The following is a 21,220-nucleotide window of genomic DNA, read 5'->3' as shown; positions in this document are numbered from 1 at the left end:
GAAGTTGTGGCTGAATAAAACGGTGACTTCTAATGGGGTTTCAGAAATAAAGAGGCAAAGATTTTAGAAAGGCACCTCAAATTTACTGAAATACAGCTCCCTCACGTTACTGCAAAAATCAAGCTCTTCATGCGATTGTAACTCACTGTAATGACTTTACTGACTTGACTTTTGAGCACTTCTACTTTTTAATGGGGACATCTGCCTGAGAAACAGCTGATCCACAGAAACGTCTTCTTTTTATGATACTGTATTCTAAATCAATAGCGGGTTTGTTGCTTGTTGGGTTGTTGGTTGGTTTTTTTTTTTCCTTAATGTATTTCAACACGCAATAAACACGGTGAGCCGGGAAGCCTGACAGCAAGTGAGCCATCAGCAGCGGGCGGTGGCTCCCCGGCCGGGCACGCTGCGGTCCTCATAGCGCGGCCGCGGCACCTGGCGAGGGGCGGGGGGCACCGGCAGCCCGACGGCCGGACCCCTCGGCGGGGGGCGGGGCCTCCCGCTGGGGGCGGGGCGGAGGCGGGGCCGGCCCCGCGGGTGCCGCTGCGGCCGGGGCCGCTCGGTGCCCGGGAGGGAGAGGCGGAGCCGGACGCGCCGCCGCCGTCGTGCAGCCGCCGCCCGTGCGGGGGCAGAGCCCGGGCCGCCGCAGGAATACGCGGGGCGCTCCCCGGGCTCGGGGAGAGGAGGCTGGTCCCTGCCGCCTCGCCGGAGCTTTCCGCCGGCGCCGAGAGCAGGCTCGGCAGGGTGATGGGTCTCGGCGGGGAGCCCGGCGCCGCGTCCTCGCCTGCGGGCAGCGGGAGCCCCCATCCAGCGCAGGGCAGCTGAATCCCGAGCGGCGGAGCAAAGCGCCGGGACGAGATTTATCGCTTCGTTCCCTGAGACGCCGCTTCCACCGGCGAGCCGCTCTGAGCAGCCGGCTGTGGATTTTACCTTTGCTTCCCCACAAACCAAGGTTAGCCGGGCGGCTTCTCGGGAGGGAGCCCCGACCCGGCCCCGCCGTGTGCGATGGATTGAGGCGTGCCCGGCTGCGCCCCCAGCCCGGCCCCCGCCCGCAGCCCACATAGATGCGATGGAAAATCGGGGGCTCTTCTGCACCTTATGTTACCTGATGTTCAACGCACCTCTGCTCTTCATCGTCACCGGTGAGTGGGAAACTTCTGCCTCCCCCCGCGGGGAGCCGCCGCTCCGGACACAACTTGGTGGCGGGAGGCAGCGGGGCTCCGGGGCGGGGGTGGCTGCCCTGCCCGCCGCGGGGCTCTGGCCGCTTGGCCCCTGCCGGCCGTCGCGCCGAGTGCCGGCCTCCCCGCCGCTTGTGCCTGTGGAAGCGCTGCCGGCGGGGGCAGGGAGCGCCGCCGGGGCGGGCTGTTGCAGAACAAGGTGGCACTGTTGCGGCCGCAGCTGCCGGCAGCGCGGGCGCGGAGCGGAGCGCAGCCCGGGGCAGACCCCGCGCCGGGGCTGGGGGAGGGGGCCGCGCAACACTGGTGCCCCTGTGCCCAGCCGAGGGCTTGCTTGGGAGAACGAGCGCGTTTAAGGCCCGCTTCAAACTTTGCCTGCCCGCTGGAGCCGCGCTCCCCGGCTCGGCCCTGCGCCGGGTGCGCAGTCCTGGATGCTCCGCTTGCGCGGCGGTCACCGGACTGCGGGAAACCCGTGCCCTGGTCAGCGCTTAGACCTTGAGCTGAAGCAGCTCATTTTACGCTGAAAAGGATTGGTCTTGTCTTTTAATCTCTCCCATTAACCAGCCCTTGTAACTCTATTTTCCCCTCCCAGCTACCTTTACTGAAGTTCCCAAAGATGTGACTGTTAGGGAGGGAGATGATATTGAGATGCCTTGTGCTTTCCGAGCCAGCGGATCCACCTCTTACTCCTTGGAAATCCAGTGGTGGTACCTTAAAGAACCAGCCAGAGAACTTGCACACGAATTAGCCATCAGTGTCCCCGGCAGCAGGAGCAAGGTAATACGGTGCTACGGAGATTTATCTCTTCGAGTGCAATGTGCACAGCAGAGGGTGATCAGTCCCAGAGAGGAGAGTGCTTCCTCTACCCAGTGCCAGCGAGTGGTTGGAAGCGCTGGCATCCCCGGGCCCACCCTGGGATGGAGGAGGACAGGGCACGCACCGTGGGGGACTTCAGGAAAAAAAATCAGCAGTGCTTTAAGGATGGTAAATAAAAAATGATAAATGTCCTGCTGCAAAATCAGCAATGAGCACCTGGGAGAGGCCATCAAAAATAGCTGTAGTGTGAAGTGGGAACAAATAAAAACTAGTGCTTCTGTGGGCAGAGCTAGGAACCACTGTAAAAGATGGGAGAGCCTTTGCTCACTGACAGCAGAGGAAGGCGCAAGGGATAGACCTCTCTATTGGTATGTTAAGTACATATCAATCTGCCTATACAAATGCATATAGTTTCTCAGGGTGCATGTACATATGTCTGTATCTGGAGCTCAGCGAGACATTTTCAAACAGTCAGATGTAGTAATTAAAATGCATGAAGCAAAGTTAAATCTTGCATGTCCTTTCCCCTCCCCCTAGCAAGCTGCCTGGTGTGAGGGTAGGCTCTAGTCTAAATTTTTCATCTGCGTTTCCCCGACGTGAGCTAGTTCATTCTGCAGCCTCCCCCCAGTGCAAGACACCTTTCTGGCGCCAAATGGCGTGGCACAAGGAGGGGGGTAAAGCAGGGCTGTCAGGCCATATTGCCCTACTGCGCAGGGCACGTCATAGTCTCCGGCCCCCCCCGGCCCCTGCGCCAACAGGGTGCCCCGTGGCAGCCTCTGTGCCTGTGCCAGCTCCCCTCTCTGTGGCACACTTGTTTTCCTGCAGAGCTCAAATAGAGATGCAAAGCATATAGACACTGAGCTAATGCAATGCCGCCTAGCTGGGGAAAGTGTAAGTCAGTTGTCAGACAGGGAAATAAATCGCTTGGATTTAAATGTCGTCTTTAACCTTATATAAAAACCGTGAGTTGCTTTTACAATAAATGATGACAGGGCATGCCTGGAGAATGATGACCGTCTCCCTGGGAGGCGCATCAGTGAGATCTGAGGCATCACTTAGGTTTACGGTAGTTGGCTGGAGACAAAAAAAATAACCAAGTACAAAACCTGCTGAGTGATACCTGCTCCCAGGATTTTTCAGGACTGAAGCTCTGCCCTGAGCCAGTGCAAGATCCAGCCCACCCAAGCACTTTTTCACCGCTGTGCTAATGCCCCTGGTAAAGCACCTTCCCTGGTGTTTGTCAGTGTCTGTGAGCAGCACAGCATGCAACAAGCGTTTCTTTGGCTGCTGTTTGCACCCTTGGTGAAGGCAGTGCTTCTGTGGGCACCACAGGAACTTTACCAAAACACTCCCCACAGCTGAGCACTGGTTTGCTGCCTTCCCCATCACTAGGGGAGCTCCCCCCCTCCAGCCACACACAGGCTGTGTGAATGGCAGGTGGAGAAATTTGTATCTGTGCACGTCCTGTCCTTGCAATGGGGTGGGAATATGAGCATCTTGTTGCTGTGCTGGCACAGCTGAGTCTAATCTCCTTTAATTCTCCTCTTTCAGGTAACGAATAAGGATGCAACCAAAATCAGCGTAAGTGCAGCTCCAGCTGGGTGGTGCACACCCCTCCTCCGGTTCACGTGGGATGTACTGCATGCCCCCTCCTCTCCTGACACACGCACGCAGCTGGTCTCCCCGGCAGCCCCACACCTGCAGCACGGCGGGAGCGTGGCCCATTGCCCCTCCTCGGCGTGTCGTGGCTCGGTTGAAGCGTTGCCATCTGTTGCTGGTTTAGCAGTCACGTCTCATTCCTCGCAGGTGGAGGGGAGGCGATGCCTGCCCTACAGCCCTTCCTTTGCCACGTTTGAAAAGGACTGGGGGCCAGATGAGGAGAGAAATTTGCTTTTTGTTTTTCTCCCAGCCCTCGGCAAACCCCAGTCGCCCGTGGCGACCCTCTCCTCTCCCCAGGTCCTGCCGGGAACCAGTCCTGTTCCCAGCGATGCGGGCCCGGGGTGCCAGCGAGGCAGCGGCGGAGGGCGGCCTGCACCGGGGCTGCGGGGCGGGCACCCCCTCGGGCTCGGCCGGGCGGCACCGCACCGGTGCCCCGGCCTCCTGCCGCCGGGGGGGGGGGGGGGGGGTTGGTGCGGGCTGGTGGCGCCCGGCGCCGGGGCAGCCGCGGGGCTGCAGGGGAGAGGGGCCCGGCCCGCGGTGGCGTGGGGACGGTGGGGAGCAGGGGCTGATGCTGGGCGGCCCCTCGGGACCCCGAAGCGGGGCTTTCACAGCGCGGGGCTGGGCTGAAGTGCCCGGGGTCTGGCGGCGATGGGCTCGGTGTTCCCCACGTGCGCCGGGGGGAGGAGCGGGGTCGGCCCCGGCTGAGGCGGCGCCCCGCGGTGCGCTCTCTTGCAGACGGTCCGCGTCCAGGGCAACGACATCTCGCACCGGCTGCGGCTCTCGGGCGTGCGGCGCCAGGACGAGGGCGTCTACCAGTGCCGCGTGGCGGACTACAGCGACGACGAGACAGAGGAGCACAAGGCCCAGGCGCTGCTGCGCGTCCTCTCCCGCTTCGCGCCGCCCGACGTGCAGGCGGCCGAGGCGGTGTCGCACATCCAGAGCGGCGCGGCCCCGCGGCGCCACGGCCCCGCCGCCCGGCCCACGCCGCAGCCCGGCCCCGGCAAGCGCCCGCCGCCGCCCCCGGCCCCGGGGGGTGCCGGTGCCGCCGCCTCCACCGCCAGCGCCACCGCCTCGGCGGCCGCCGCCTCCTCGGCCTCGCCGCCGCCGGGTCAGGCCGCCATCCTCCGCCAGCAGCACGGTTCAGGTAGGGCGCGGGCGGGGGGCTCCCCTCTCCCCCGGCCGGCCGTGGCTCCCCAGGTCCCGCAGCGCGGGGTAGGGCCGGGTACCGCGACACCCCTCTGTCACGGGTGGGACGGTCGCCGGGAGCCTGTGGCTAAACCGTTGCACCCAGTGGGCAGGCGCACGCACCCGAGCTACCCCCGGAGAGGGACGCGCGCTGCACCCTGCAGCTCGGGGGTTAGCGGGGGCGTGAGGCCGAGGGCAAGGCTGGGCCCTGTTTCCCTGCCGTGGGTGCGGTGGCCGGCCCCGCGTTCCGACCCTCCCTGCGCTTGTCGGAAGCAGTGCTTTAAAGAGCAGCTGCAGCCTCGAGTGAGCGGAATGGCGCAGCTGTTCTGCAGAGAGTTAGGGCCAGTGAGGGGTTACGGGGTCCGTGCGGAGCGGGGTGCGCGTTCGGAAGGGCGATGCCGATGGCTGCGTGACGAGCTCCGCGCCCAAATTACTGGCAGGCCAGGAACTGGAGATACTGCGCTCTGTAGTGGTTTGTAAATGTAAACACGCCGCTAATGCTGATTGTCTATCAGTTAATACTGTATTAAGTTCTTAATGGCACAGTAGCACGTTATGGCCAGCTGGAGAAGGCGGTTGTGAACCTGTATGTACACTAACGAGAGCAAAGTCAGGGAGAAAGAACACGGAGTCTTAAATCTCTGTTACAGTGGTGTTTCAAGCTTCAGAGGTGTGGTGTTGCTCTGGCTGGGCTTTAGCTCCCCTGTCAGCCACTGCCACTTGGCTAACGTTAAACAAATGTCCCTGCCAAGAAGGGAAACAATTCTGTGCCACCAACCGTGCAGGGAAAGCCCTGAGCTCCCCTCTCTGATGAGTCTCTTACGCAGGCTCATAATCCTCACACAGGAGTGCTGGCACTTCCTTCTGATACCTCTTCACACTTGCAGGGCAAACAATTGCAGGTTTTGGCTGGCAGTAATGGAAATCAGTTGTATGTGGGTCACTGTGACCGGGTGCTTCTTTTATCTGGCTACTACCTTCTGCTGTTTTCTGAGTAGTTTAGTTTATTTCTCATGTAGAAATTCACTTGAAAACAGGTTTTACTCCTTATCATTCCTAAAACTAAGCTGGTGGTTCATTGATGTGCAGTGGAAGAGAAAGGTAATTCCAGAGGTCTAACTGCGGATGCCTGTGGGCATGTAAAAAAGTTCGGTTTGCTTTTGCTGAGTTCACTGACCACAAGAAATTAAACCGAACACTGTAATGCTCAGGATCTGTTGTTTTCCTCCTGGCAGGGTCTGCTTTCTTCCTAGCAGCCCACATCTGGTGGTTGTTTTTGTGTTTCCCACTCCCCCACGGTGAGAATTCTTGCAGTGTTTCCGCGCCGACAAAATAAGTTCAGTTTGGGATTCGCACCACCGTGTGCCCTGCCTGTTGAACCCAGCGCTTATGTGCTGCATATGAACTAAAAACAAGATGATGAAAGTGCAGTGGGCTCAGTTCCATCTCAACAGATGGACGTGAGCGTGTGCCGCTAAGCAAGCATGTCACATATGTCTGTTAGGGCAAGACCCCCTGCCCAGATCATCTAAACTGCTGTCTGTCCTGATTTTTTACATGTCTGTGGTTTGGGGATGTGGCACTGCTGCATCATTTCTAGGCTGGATTAAATTCTGAAAATAAACTGTAAGGCATTCTGGCCAGCAGTGAAGATAATGGAATGATTTAAATCAGTGAAAAAGGTAGTGGAATGCAGAAAAATATTTCATGGGGATCTCCAGATGGAGGCTGATGCTAAGAGGACTACAAAATAGGCTAAACCAAAATTTCCTGCTGTGACATCTCTCCTGTGTACCAGGATGTCTGTGAACAGTGCCACTCCGTGGCAGTTTCCATTCCGGGAGAAAGCCGAAGTGGATGTGGAGAGCTTAGGACTCCGGTTCTTGTTTGTAGTACTGACTTAAAAGGTAAAACTTAGCAACTGCTTTTGTCTGCCTACCAGGGAGGCAACTAATTTTGTATTTTGGTATGGTCCTCTGTAAAAATAATGTCTTTTTACTCTGCTTGAATCAAGACCCCCTGAATAACAGGCTTCTGCTTGGTTTCTTGTAATTGCCATACCTATGGCAGGTTGGAGCTGCCTGTAATTACCTATCAATCAAACATCAGCCACAGCATGGCTCAGGAGATTAGCAGCTGAAAGCTTGGCCCTCGAAATTCCTGATTCAGGTGCCTTCTGGACCAGAACTGTCTGAGACTGGTTCCCGCAAGGTGTGTCTTTGCTTGCTTTTGTGAATCAGGTTGCTGTCCCAGGCCCCGTCGTTGGTGTATTTTAGAAAGACTGTCGGGGCCAGGCACTTGGTTTGAAGCAGAGAGAGAGACAGCTTGGTGTAGAGGCAAGAAATGGATTTATCTCCCCTAGATGTGAAGCGTTGCTCCCTACCCAGAATAAAGGCACGTGGATAAAATACTAATGTGGAAGCCAGTGTGATGAGGACTTGCAGGGATATTGCCTGCTTTTGTGAAGAAATTGAAGACTAGGGTCTCCAGTGCTGTCACTCGCATTGGCTAAGCACTAAACATTCTCCAAAATGTTTTCAAAGAAAATGACATCCTAGAGTTCAGTTTCCTATTTATTTGTATGTTAAAGTGGTGTCTTTAGACCTATTTTAGGTGCAGTATTTTTCTCTGCAAAGAGTGTAGTCTCTTTATAGGAAATACTGGGGGGTTTTCTCTTTTTTTATCTCTGGAAACTAGAAGCCCTGTTTGAAGTCCGCCCTCTCAAGGCAGTGTCGTGGCTGGTTTTCCTCACAGTAGGGCCATCAAATCAAGCTAAATCTTTGTTTACGTAGCTGTATGAGACTGCAGGACCTAACCCTGTGTTGCTGTATGAATCTGTATGAATTCAGTATATGTATGATAGTGTAATACGTATGCTTTGTCTTGTTTTGAGCTCTGTAGCACACATACAGATAAGTACTTGCACCAAATCTGTGTGTAATAATTGAATCATCTTAACGTCTTAAGCATGTGTAAGGCTTTTCATTGTACACAGGGATAGTTCCTCTGTATAAATGCAGAAATGTGCTCAAACAATGGATTTGCCGTCAGTGATGAAGAAACACCGTCATTTAATACGTTGGAGACCTCTGCCTAAAAGCTGATGGCATGGCACTAGCCACAGTGCCCTGCATGAATTGAGTTCTAATCCTATTTTCCTTGCAACAGAAATCTTCCCAGTATGTTCAGTGTAGTAAGATGGGGCCTCTGTGTGCTTGTATTCCAATAAATGTGATTATAGATCAAATGCTGCTTTCAGATATGTCTGCAGGCTCTCGTTGACTTCACTTGGAGTCCCAGTCATACACATGGAAAAATGGAATTCTTTACATCTTCTAGTTGAACTGAAACATAAACTTATTAGGATAAATGTGTCTGTTACTGAAATTATCTAAAGAGCATAGAGTCTCATCTGACAAAGCAGGTATAATTAGAAAATCCATAGTTTCAGAAAATCCTCTGAAATTTTGGTAGAAATTTGGTGATCAGCATTATAGTATGTAAGGGAATAGTTCCAATGTAACAGAAAGATTTCCCGATATGCCAGAAATACTGTCTATTCAAACAGAATTTCATCTGTAATGTTTATGCTACCATGTAAAAACTTTAGTGCTGTGGCCTCACAAGAAGTAAAGAAGCCGCCGGTAAGGCAGGCTGAGGTGGAAACAGAGCATGTTCCTTAGGCTGCAAGGAGGCAGATCTGCTGGTTTTAATACAGTCAGAGAAGGAGCTGTTGTCCATATGGTACTAAATGAAAATAGTATTTAGCTTTCAGTTTAAATACTGGTATGCAAATGGAATCTTCTGCTGTAGGAAAAAAATCAGGGTGAGCAAGTGAAAGAGCGTGTATAGTGTTAATGTGTTTGGAAGTGTTCCTGGTTGGTACTGGGAAAGCAGGGACGGTACAGGAGCATGTGTGTCTGTCCCCAGAGGTTGGTAGTCTAAATGGATGAGCGGGACAAATGGCGGGGAGAGCGATGACTGACTTTGCTGAGTGTGTGGCGGCTGTGAAATAAACTATGAAAACTTAATTTCAGATCTCTTAAATTTCAGTCTAGTGCCTTTAGTCATGAAACTAACTTTGTCACCTGATAGGTGAAGTAATAAACAAGGATCTTCATACTGACCTTCTGGGAGGCAAATTGTCTGTATTACAGCCTACCAAACGGTCTTCAAAATGAGTGCCTGTGTATTGGCTGGGGGGCAATTTTTAGTTTAACTTCTGAGCAGAATGTAGATCAGACATTGCAGCTTCCAAATTCCCTTTTATTTGTTTGATCTCTAGCCTCAAAGCTCTGAAGTGAAAGCTTTAAATAAAATAAACAAAGATGGGAGTGTGAAACAAGAAACTGTGCTTCATTATGCTTAGAGTGCTCTAGGAAGGACACAGACTCATGTGTTATGCAGAGATGAAGTGTTCACAGCACGGAAGAAAATAAGTCTTCACTTCACGCCTGTCCCCCTCTCCCCCCCACGAAGCCTTTTATGTCTGAGGCAGAAGGAAGTCTGCTTGTGGGCTGCATGGCCTCAGATGATACAGCACCGGGTCCCAATTCTGCCGTCTCTGTGCGTGTGCAGCTCCCAGCGGTGCTCGCAAGAGCAGTACCTGCACCAAGTCGAGCTGTGGCAACCTGCCTTGAGGCGGGAGAGCGTTGGATCTCCATCGTGCACTAGGAAGCAAAAGGTGTAATTTTTTTTGCAGCTTAGAGACGGGAAAGTAAATGCACCCGCTGTGGCTGGTTAGAGGGCCTTGTTTGGGGTGGCAGGGGTTGAGTGTGGATAAACTTTGGGTAGGGGGGTGGGTCTAGGGCTCTCCCGGCTTTGTCAGTATTTGAATTACTCTGCGTGCTAGTTTGAGGAACAGCCTGTGGAGCTCATTTGTCTTTGGTAGATGAACAGCACACAAAATAGCAAGAAGGGAAGGTCTCTGTTGTTGTTCGGCTTAGGCTCCCTACCTTTCCAGCTCGGTAGTGTCTGGGTCTCCTTCACTACCCCTGCGCTTTTTATGAGACCATATATGAGCTCCCATTCTGTTGTTATTTGTAGTTAAATGCAGCCTGGGTCACGTCACATTTTCCTTTACGTTAAATAAAGTAGCGAGACGGAGACCATAACTGAATTATCAGGCTGACCTCCTAAATGTCACTGGATAATAAACATGCAAAAAGAATTCTCATTAACTACACATCACTAGCACTTTAATATCTAGGCAAATTAGACTGCTTTGGGGACAAGTGAGGTCAAATATCTTCTTTTGTGTGTGTGTAATATGGATTAATTCTTGAACTGGACAAAAGCACGAATTGCAGTACCCGTGTCACCTCATTACCTAGGGCAGAAACAAGCTGTGCCAGGGTGGGTTTTGTACTGTGGAAATGCAATTTATTTGAGTAACCTCCTTTCAGTGGTTCTTGCTTGTTCCCCAGAGGACAGACAAAACTGTACTAACCTCTTCTGCTAAAGCCTGTGCAGTGTCCTTGAAGAAATCCGAATATTATTTGAACTTCTTTAATATCTTCAAGTTATAGATGAAAAAATGTTTATTAAAAAATATTACTGAATACAGTGAAAGGGGTGTTCCAGGTCTTTCTAACGAATGTGGAAGCTGTACCTCACATTGGTCTAGATTTCTGTATGAGATTGATTCATTAGTGAGTGAAAATTAGAAATTTGTATTAGAAAGGCTTAGTGCTCCCACGTGTCTTTTTGCATGAACAAACAGCATTTTGGGCTAGTTCTTTGTGTATGGTTTCAGTAGGTACTTCGCAAAATGGAGTCTTAGTTTGCAGTACCAGCTAACTTACTGTGTGTATTTTACAAGAGGCAGATAATTGTCATGCATTCCCCACCTCTGATCTATATATCTATCTATATATGTATCTATACTGATACAGCTTTGCTGATGTATAGAAACATGGGAACTCTCGTGGATTATATAGGTCCCTAATACTTTAAATGGTATACTTCGCAGTCATAGCAGAAAGAAATGTCAAGACAATCTTACTGGTACTAGTTTTGAGAAGGATATTAATAGTAGTGGTCTGTAGTTGGAAAAGCAAACATAAAGTACGATCTGACAGGAGACGAATCTTACAGCAGTCCTGTGAAAAAGGTGTGCTTTATGTGACGGAGCCTGACAGGGCCGTGCTGGTAATAAAAGGGGTTTGGTTTGGGTTTTGATTTAGCTTTGCTAAAGCAGGGAGAATGCTGGCAGGTTCGCTGTTGCTGTTTACTATGTGTTTTTTAAAATTAGATAATGGCAGAGCAGTCCCATATGTCAATAATAACCATTCAAGTAGGTTTGTATTGGAAAAAATGGGGTTGTCAGCAGAATGGTATTATTTGTCACAACAGTGGTTAACAACCGAGTATTTTATATTGCTAGGCTGTTATCAGTTGGGAGGCAACTTTATTAGCTGGAAAGAAGAGCAGTCTGGCAGAGCAGAAACTGTGCTCTGTGGAGAAGTCAGTGTGGTAGCAGTGTGCAGATCGTTGTGCCGCGGCTGGAGAAGGGAGCTGCGCTAACGGCGCTCACGCAGGATGTCGAGTAGTTGCTATACTATCTGGTCTTGCCCTGCGTTCGCGTGGTTGTGGCAGAGCATCCTTGTTGTGTGGGCTAGGAGCAGCTGCTAGCTTCGAAACGAGGCAGAGCGCAGTTAGTCCTCTCATGGATGTCGTCTTCTATGTCTGTCATTTTATTGGTCATGTGTAAAATTCACCGAACTGGTATAATTAGGACTAATGTGTTACTTTATAATGTTTTAAAATCAGCATTCTAATCTGAATATCTCTCGTGCCAGGGAGCTGGAGATCTCACAGGTAAAGAGGGCACTGAGGAATGTGCTATGTCCGCAGTTTTTCCGAATAACCCCTTGCTGGCTTATTCAGTAAAGTTTGGCCTCCCTTAGATCTAGGGCATGGCAGTGTCTTTAGTTAGCCAGTGTCTGGCAGACAGCAATCATTGGAAAGGTTTGGTGGGTCTGTATATTTGTGGGTCAATCCCAAAAGGTCGCTGTTTGTTTACAGCCAAAAGGTGACCCTTTCTGTGTGTAAATCACAGGCTCTGCTTTTTTTCAGGCACATGGTCTCAATACAGTCATTTTCCGTGTGCCATCATGTATCCTGCTAATGCGTTGAGCTCTGTTCTTTACGTATGGACAGGATAGGGTTATTTTCAAAAAAAATCCTTAGATAATCTGCACTCAGATCTGCTTAACTTTAGTAATTCTGATTGGAGTGGTAATTACAGCTACATTGGTGGCTGGCTTCTAATCCTGATCAAGTCAAAAATACCCTAAAAGACAGTAAAGTGAGAACTGCAATGTCTTGTTCTTTACTTCTGGGTTGCAAATACTTACAGAATGTGAAATTTGTGGGGCTTTTATTGCAAGCCTTTTCCTAAAGTGTTGACTTACAGAATTGTGTGACCGTATCTAGCTTGCCTGCTTTTTGCAGCGTGGCTTTTTAGTCCTCCTGCTTATAATGAAAAACTTGAGAATATGGCCCAGACTCACTTCAAAGCTCAGTAACTGAACACCCGCTACCAGTGTTCTTCATTGCCCCGTGATTTGGGTAGTTTGAGTTGGGCTTTTTGCTATTTGTTTGTATCAGTGTGATGTGGACTTGCTCACATAGTAGTACTGAAGAAGGATGCGTAGGGCTGGATGCTTATTTACTACCCGAACTACCACTAATGTAGTTGGGCTTTTTTCTATATGTTTTAGTTCAAAATTAATTTTCCACCAAATCGTAGCACTACAAAGAATTTTGTATCTTTCATTATTCAAGTGTTCGAGGAGTGAATTAATGGTGCTTGGTTTTGGTAAGTTGTAGGTCATGGAACTGCAGAAGATTCTGGAAATAAAACAAATCCATAGTTGCATGGTTTGGGTTTCTTTAGTAAGATACTTGGTGAGGAGAAATCTCGCAGATACCAAAGCAGAAATCTGTTTAGGGGAATGTACTACAAAGTAGAGACCAGCTGCAGGTCTCAAAATAGGAAATTTACTGGCTTATTTAAATGCAGAACAATATAAAGTATTTAAGCTGCATGATCTATACAGAGTGAGTGACTCTTTAAGTATTCAGGATATGTCGCTATTCTACACTGACACTGTCTGTAGCAGTGTTTCCTTTTGGAGCTTGTTAAATTAGTGTTGTTATTTTCTTGAAGCATATGCTGGTGTTTTCTTGAAGGTTTTCCTTAATTTCTCCAAGAGTGGATATTTGGAGTGATTGGGTGGTGATTTATTTGGCTGTCTCCTGTGTAGGACAGATCCCAAGAGCATGAATCCACTCAGCTGCTGCTCTGCTGGGCTCTCTGGGGGCACCACCTTCTCTCAGTACAGCAGTTTTCACACAAATATGGCATTTTTCACACAAATATAGCATTTGGAAGAAGCAGGGTGAGGCTTTCGGTAAGACTGCTGACTGCTCTGTACATCTTTGGCTACCACAGAAGGGAAGTGGGGAAACTGAGGGGAAATGTACCAGCTGTTTCCCGTATTATGTGTCCCTACTTCTTGGAGCTTTAGTGGGAGATGAGTTTTCACCAACCTATTGACAATGGAACTGCTTATTTCTCTGACAACCTAAAAAGTAGAAATATTTTTTATAAAGGTTTAATTATTTCTTGCTCTCTACCTGATACGCACTTCCATACATTCATCAAATCCCCTAGTTTAACTATCCCTCTTTCTGTTTGTTAGTAGCTGTGTTTAATGCAAAAATGGCCGGCCGCGCAGACCTGCAGCAACTGTCGAACTGGATCAGATCAATTGTCCATCTAATGCTGTAGCTTATGTCTAATAATGCCCTTATGATCTAGGAGAAAAAGGGAGGAGCCTCCGCAGAGGATAATTGAGCACTTGACTGATCAGTGTACCATATGCATGGTTGGAAGGGATTGTCAGTCCTAGGATTTCGAGAACAACTTGGCCTTAATGAGTCTCGGTTGCAAGGAGCGCTAATGTGATCAGAAATCCACCTCCGTAATTGTGAGTGCCTTAAGAAACATACGCACAACTCCTCTACCAGTTCCTGCACCTGCCCTGTCTCGCAGGCACTCACACAGGTCGGCTTCTAGCAAAGCAGTGCAGTACTTCAGGAAATCGACGCTGCAGGAGGAATCTTTTTTTCTTAGCTTTGTATCAGAACCAGAATTTTCTTTCCTTGCATGATGACAACTCCCTCTCCTTGCCATCCAATTTCTTTGTTTTCTAATCAGTCCGTAACTACGTGACGCATATGACCCATTTTTCACAGAATATGCTAAAACGGGAGCTTCACGGTACTCAAGGGTGGTTAGCCATGTCGTAGTTCTCTTTCTCGGGGTGGGGGTTAAGCACGTCAGTTGAAATGTTCTGGGAGCTAGAAGATACCGCTCAAGAAAACAAGGTTCCGCTGGTCATCTTAGCAGCGCTGTCATGCCTCTGTGTGGTGCAATTCCTGTGCCTTCCTGCCACTCACGCTGTGGTTTACCACTAAACCCACAGTTGTCCTAGATGAGCTTTTTCAGATTTCACATCAAACCAAATCAAAATTAAGAACAACAAAGAATTGGATTTTTCTCAAATACACATTTATTTTTCTACCTATACTGGAAACGTGCATTGTGGTGCCCTGTTGCAGCCCCTGTAGGGTTACCAAGCCTTTACGTTCTGCCTCACCTCTGTGGTCAGTCAGGTGAGTTCAGCCCAGCACATGAATAGATCCAGGTATGGGCAAGTTGAATGGGGTCACTTTAGGAGTGCTAAATACTGCAAATGCAAATGGAATCTTGTTTGAAATACTGAAACCTGTTGAGTTTCCAGAATTCCAAGAAGCATGGAATAAAGTTACTCTTGTTACTTGGTATTTCGGCAGTTCAGTTCTGAACATAGGCCTGAACATCGCAGGGCGTATGGTAAGAGAGCAGGCAGACAAAGGGTGAAACTCAGGTGTATTTGAGAAGACCTAAAATGATGACACAGTTTTCCAAAACTCTGGCCAGTAAAACTGGTTTCAGTTTCCTGGAGAGTTTGAGGCTACAGCGTGGATAGGGAAAGTGAAATGGCATTTCAGGAAGAAGGGTGTGGAGGGCAGTGCTCACTCGGCTGCGTCAGATTTACTCTTCACCTTGCAAACCTCGATGGCATGGAGGAAGTAAGCAGGATCGCTAGCTTATACCTGCATGGCTGTGTAGAAATAAATACACGTACTGACTTCTGTGAGATATTTTTTTTGAGATGAGTTATAGAAAGCTGTTCCAAAATTCATCGAATCATAAATAAAAATGTGTAGTGGGTTGAAAACTAGTTTTATCGTCGTGCCTTCTGGGCAGGTTCAGTGGTAAGCAGATCCCATGCAGTTGCTTATAAATACGTGGGAAGTCACTATTGCCAAAATGAGCAGCACCAAAAGGCAGCTCAGGAGCTGTTTCTGGCTGTGCCTAGGCGTGAGGATCCACAGCCAGCTGAAAGCCAGGAGCAACGGGGCCCATAGTTTAGTATTTTTGCATAGATTTCTATAGTACCACGTACTACTTTTAACAGGAGCACCTCACATTAGGTGCCGTGCTGCAGGGTGCAGCTGGGAGAGTTGCTGAAGTTGGCGGAGGCTCTGGATACGCTTCTGCACAGCATCAGGAGAATCAGCACTTGGGGAGGAGTAGCACGGCGAAGGCACCGGTTATGAGCCTCAGTAGCAAAACTGCAGCGTGTGGATTGTGCTGTGAGTATTTAACAGTGGAAGAAGGATATGTGCAGCTTGTAAGATCATGTCGCAGACTGGAGTAATTCTAATGTGGTGTAAGCTTATTAACTCTTCAGTAAGTGTACAGTGACTCTAGTAATGGGTTTTTTTAATTAAAAACTTCTAAGAAGCTCTTAGATTTGAAGTTTGGTAAATTCCCTTCATTTCAGTGGAAGTGCTCCAAATGTACGTCAGGGAGAGAGAATTTGTTTTATCCAGGAGATTATTGCCTGTAATGATCCTTGACCGGCAACCCATATAACACCCTATTTTTTCTATAGATACACGTTTCTCTGAGAATGTCTCAAGCAGTCTAAAGTTTCTGGAGAGACTAAATTAATCTATATGGTCAGTTTGATCCCTCTCCCCTTAATGAAATGCCGGGTTTGAGAGTTTTAATAGAACCTTATTCTGAAAGGAAACAGGCCGAGGCTAACAGGTCACTGCATAAAAGCCAGTACAGAGAAATGTCTCGTGATGCTGCCAGCTGGGGTCACAGCTCTGTCATGAACGGGCAGTCAGATGTAAGGTGTTACCTCATCCTTCAAGGAAAAGAGGCTACTGATGTCTTTCAGCTTTTTATTATATGGGCCACTGCATTTTACCACCATCTCAGAAAGAGACATCAAGGGACTTTTCAGATTCTTTCTCAGAAGAAAAATAGGTAACTGCTGGAAACTGTGGGTTTTGGCCATTGGTTAAATACAGTTTGTAAAAGAATCATCCCATTTTTTCCATGTGTCACAAGTCACTTGGTTGGTTAATGTTTGTTTTCAATTGGATGAACTGCTTTAAGTCAAACTTTGATGAATGCTGGCACAAAACAAATTATTAAATAGAAAACTACAGTAAAACATTATTATGTTGTAAATCGAAAAGAAGGATGAGTGATACCAGAGAGCAATTCGCCATACCCAAACAGAACAATTTGTTATTGTTCTGCTTAGTGGTAGGCTTTCCCTTTTAGCCATGTGCATATAAATAATTTAAAAGCAAAATCGTAAATCTATGTAGTACAATAACAAAACATCAAATGAATATTCAAAATATAAATGAAGTGTTTTCCTCTAAGTGTCTGTAGTTTGTAAGTAACCATGTACTTTGATTTAAAGTCCCTGGGTAGAAACACTCTGTTCTCAGATCTGGGTCAGTCGCATGTCCTAGTGGTCAGGACCTTGTTGTATTGTGTTTACATCTAAAAATGTAGCAATTTATTAAGTAAAAGTAAAAACTTCCAGTACCGCAGTAAAAGCAGAATTGAGGACACGAAGTCCAGCTTGTCTATCCATACTACCTACAATGGAGAGGGTTCAGGTTAACTAAACATGGAGAAATTACTGGAAATTCTAGTCTGCTTATGCTCAGAGGGAAGAGAATTCTGAAGTTCTTCTACTGCCTGGAGTCCTAGAGGAGATTAACACTGGATCAGTATGAAAAGAGAAGCTTGTATTTGGTGTTGAGTAAGAATAACTGCTTTCAAATATTTTTTTACCAATGTTTTATTTAACTGCTGAGATTCTGAACTCACGTTCTGCTGTCAAATTAATCAGATGGAGAATGTAGTTAAAAACAACAGCAATTTCTACAAGAGGAAATGACAACAAATTTGGACTGTTAGACTGAATTCACAGTTCTGCAGAGATTTAAACTAAAACTAGTCAATAAAGGTAAAACTGGTGTAGGAATGACTGTGGTTAGCAGGCACACAGCTGCTGCGTGGGGTTGTGACTAATACTACTTTCCATTCAAAACAGAGACGATCCTAACCTGGTGTCGTTCGCAGCCCTACGGTTGTAAGAGCACTTGAGCTACAAGAGCCAGTTTCTCCAGGTTGCGTTCCTCAGCGTTTCCAGGATCCCTCCCTTACAGAAGTGCAGCTTGCTTTTTGAGTAACTCTCCTCCTGTTCGTTGAGAGGCCAAGTTCAGCTCTGGCAGGGAAAAATGGGTTCTTGCTACCCTCAGGTTCGAGCATAATAAATACCCGGGGCCAGATCTTCACCGCGGTGGTGGGCAGGTGTGGAACGGGCACAAATTCAGCACCTGTGAGCGGCGCGCAGCTGCCAGGAGTGTCGGCTGCTGCTGGGCTGCCCTTGCCATCCCTCGGCATGGGGGACAGCAGTAGCTGTATACAGTTGACTGTAGCTGTACAGTTGACTGTATACGTTTAAGGGAAGGGGGGACCTGCTGGAGGAGGAGGGCTCTGAGGCTGGGGAGTGGCTGTCACAGCCCTGCTTGCACCCAGGCTGCCACAGAGACTGGGAGGTCTGGCAGGGCAGGGCTCCCGCTGCGTTCCCCAGCCGAATTGCTTCTCCTGCCCCCAGGTCTCCAGGGCCAGACCCTCCTTGCACCCTGGCTCTGTGGGGCTGATTCCTGGGGTTGGGAGGGTGAGTTTGAGCTTGTGAGCTCCTGCCTTGCTGCCTCAGAGCAGCGAGAACGTTTGGGGCTGGTGAGTGTCTGTCCTGTTGTGATGGCTGGGAGCCTGAGCTTTAGCAGCTGTTGCACACTTTCCTGTACATATTTCTAGTGTCTTTTTCCAAAAAGTTAATCAGTTACTCCGTTAGTTACCTGATTTAATTGTCTTTGTTAATGACTTTTAGCTTTAAAAAGATAAATCCTGTCTTCATCTTAATGCCTTGCTGTTGGTATGTCAGTGGTCCTTAGCCACATGTTTGTGCATGCAAGGATTTAATTAAAACCTTAATAACTAAATAATCTCCACACAGTCTAGGCGGCTGTGGGATAGCACTATGGGGACATTTCTTGAGTTCCTCAATTGCACGCCATATTACTATGAACTATTTTTTGATATGGGATAATAATACTTCAGCTTTGCTGGTGAGGTATATACAGATTACGAGGCAGCCTGACCAGCGAGCCCAAGAGCAGTGGTTTACTCGGGAACTGTTCGAGGTATTTCCTTTGATCATGCTGCAACTGCGAGAGGCTCACATCTCCTGGAGACCAAGACTAAAGTGTTCGCATTTGAAGTGAGTTGCCTAAATAGAAGTAGCCCGATTCCTTTTTCAGAGATACTGAACACCAGAAACCAGTGGGGTTTTTTAAAGCTTTCATGCTTTGCAGAGTGGCTCTGACACTCACTTTTCTGGGTGGCTGTGGCTTTTGGGGGCATCGATTGCTTGTGTCTGTAGGGTGTTCAGCACTGGTGAAGCCTCCTCCTGGGTGCCTCTGCGCACTCCAGCTGCAGGGCAAAGCTCCGGCTGGGCTTGTTTCTGCATTCACCCCTGTGGAAACGTCCCACAGCCACGTGAGACACCAGTCACGGGCGTGCGGCCCCCTGCTGTCGTGTTACAGTGTTGGTGATAACTGCAGATGCTGGTCTGTGTCACAGCTCTGGAAAGGTGTCACCCGTTGGCATTTGGGACCCAGACAGCTGCTGGTGCGGGCCGGCCCAGCCCTGTTTGCGTGGGCTCAGCGGGGGCCTGGGGCCTGACAGGCAGCAGCCTCTTGTCCTGCAGCAGTGGCGCGGGCTGCGCCAGGACAGCAGAGCTGCTCCGTGGGAAGGGGCTGTTCTCACCCTTCCCCGGCAGCAGAGCAGTGCCCTGTTCCAGAGGTGGAGCAGCCCCAGCGCCGTGCTGCGTGTCCTGCGCTCCTGGCAGAGCGCGGCCAACGAAGCTCAGCCCCCTGGCTCGGTCCTCCCACACAACGGAGAGGGGGCCAGACCCTGGGGGCACGATCGGTTCCCCCCTTTTTGGTGCACATAACTAGAAAGCAAAAAACCTGAACGAGTATCGTAGTGTAAGTGGGTGTGAGGGGGGGACAGCCTTGTTAGCTGCAGTACGGACATGGATGCTACTTCTTGCTGTGAGCAAAGGCACCGGTGTCCGCCCCTGCCCAGGGGGAGCTGCATCCTCCTTCTACAGCCCTAAGGTCGCAGGCACGGGCCCGCCTGTGACGGCACGGCACGGCACGTAAGTAACTACCCCGTGGCCCCGTACCGTGCCTCACAAGCTTACCTCATAGGAGCGGGAGCAGTCTTGTCCTCCCAGGGTTTGGATGAAATGACTGTAACAGATGTGTTCCACATCTGACCTCTGTTTTTCTATAGCTCCTGTGCACATTTTTAATTTAAAATTCTGCTCTTTCCTATAAAAGGTAAAGAAGATGTCAAGGTCCTGCTGTTCCCATTCCAAATGAAATGGGTTCATGTCCCGTTAATCAAGGAGTACAGCCGCAGCATTTGTCATTTCCCTTTAAAGTAATGGGTGGTTGATACCTGTCATTTCTCAAGAAACTATATACCAGATTAAGATGTATTTATAGAAGTCTCAATTGCTGGTAACTTGGCTGCAGCCAAGTTTAGGCATACCATTAGTAATGCATAATGAAATGACCTAAGTGGAGTTAGATTTGGGTGGGGGAAGAGAAAGCTATTTGAGTTGGATAGCTTGAGGATGCTGTTTTACTATTAAAATTAAGCTTCTGACCCCTGGCTCTGAAGTGATAAAAATAAATCTTCCTGTATTTCTCCTCTGCATTTATCTTCTCCATTGGAAAAGATAAAGAATAAAATCTCCTCCTCTCCCTTGTCTCTTTCTTTTCTAGGTACAGGACCTATTTATGCTACAGACCCACTCCTATATATGTTCCTGTTAATACTGCATAAGCTTGTACATTTATTAGTAAACCACTGACGGACTACTTCCTCCACTCCTCCTCAGCCAAACAAAAAGGAACCTATTTAAAAACAGAACAAACCCCTGACAAAAAGAAAAAAAAAAAAACCACTGCAGTTTTAAAGATGGACAGAAAGAGACTGAAAGAAGCATGATAAATTCTGCGTGGGGGGGGAAATACATATTTTTGGGGATGCCACAGAAAGTAAACCACATAGAATAATGCATCTAGTTTCCAGACTATGTGTAAAGCCCTGCTCTGTGCATGGCACTTATGATTTCTCTATTTTAATGTAATTTTTTTTTTCTTTTCTAAACCTTTCCTCTGACTCTTCATTTTGCACGAACTGTTGAGCAGTTATCTTTATGACAATATGTAAAGATGTTGGGTCAAAGCCCTTCCTAAGAAAGGAAATATTTTTAGTAGATTATTGTGTTTAGGTTTTTTGGATTTCCTTTTTCTTTTTTAATTAAATTATTTCTTTTGGAGACATTTTAATTAAAAAGGTACATCTTACCATAATTAATATTCACTGTCAATAATATTTATTTTTAAATGAAGATTGGAAACAAGGTAAGACATTTGTTTATAAACAGTATTGTATATTGCTGAATAACAGTTGAATAAAAAGATTTTGAAATAAAGTTTTTACAGATGTTGTGTCCCTTTCCCTGTGTCCTGAAGCTCCCTGAGAAGGCTTCATGGCTGTGTCGATTTCCTGCCTTGTCACAGCACTGAGAATTGCAGAAAGGTGCATCACAAACAAAGAAAAGCTGGTATCAGTTATGTACTACACACCCCCACGCACTGCAGAGCCCCACAGCGGGCTGTGCTGACCAGGCATGAGCTATAGCTGTGTGGTGGCGGTGGCACTGGTTACCTCTGGGCAGCCAGTTGGACACTGGAGTACGCAAGGTAAGTTGCTTTGGTTTTCTCCAGGCCTCTTTGCAAAAAGGCGATTCAAGCAGTGGAAAATGAAAATAAAAATGGATTGACCTGGAACGTTGTATTCCCTAAAC

General features: G+C 48.6%; 1 protein-coding gene across 2 annotated transcripts; it reads left to right on the top strand.

Annotated features, from left to right (window-relative positions):
* The first annotated feature begins 749 nt into the window (after positions 1-749).
* On the top strand, positions 750-20,336 carry VSTM2B (V-set and transmembrane domain containing 2B). 2 transcript variants are annotated; one of them, XM_055818524.1, is made up of 5 exons: positions 750-1,142; positions 1,768-1,952; positions 3,543-3,572; positions 4,386-4,794; positions 20,130-20,336. In XM_055818524.1, exons 1-5 carry the CDS (start codon positions 1,070-1,072, stop codon positions 20,216-20,218), a joined length of 786 nt encoding a protein of 261 aa, XP_055674499.1. In that variant the 5' UTR covers positions 750-1,069; the 3' UTR covers positions 20,219-20,336. The 2 variants fall into 2 exon arrangements, with proteins under 2 accessions (XP_055674499.1, XP_055674498.1); XM_055818523.1 differs by lacking the exon at positions 3,543-3,572 and having other exon boundaries at positions 926-1,142.
* The last annotated feature ends 884 nt before the right edge of the window (positions 20,337-21,220 follow it).

The sequence above is a fragment of the Falco peregrinus genome, chromosome 14, assembly GCF_023634155.1.
Source record: "Falco peregrinus isolate bFalPer1 chromosome 14, bFalPer1.pri, whole genome shotgun sequence".
Classification (NCBI taxonomy): domain Eukaryota; kingdom Metazoa; phylum Chordata; class Aves; order Falconiformes; family Falconidae; genus Falco; species Falco peregrinus.
This window is presented reverse-complemented; position numbering and strand designations above follow the sequence as displayed.

Excerpts from the sequence above, each read along its gene's own strand:
- VSTM2B (XM_055818524.1), top strand. The coding sequence starts at position 1,070 with ATGGAAAATCGGGGGCTCTTCTGCACCTTATGTTACCTGATGTTCAAC. Across the intron at positions 1,143-1,767 it reads TCTGCTCTTCATCGTCACCG|CTACCTTTACTGAAGTTCCC; the intron begins GTGAGTGGGAAA and ends TTCCCCTCCCAG. Across the intron at positions 3,573-4,385 it reads AGGATGCAACCAAAATCAGC|ACGGTCCGCGTCCAGGGCAA; the intron begins GTAAGTGCAGCT and ends GCTCTCTTGCAG.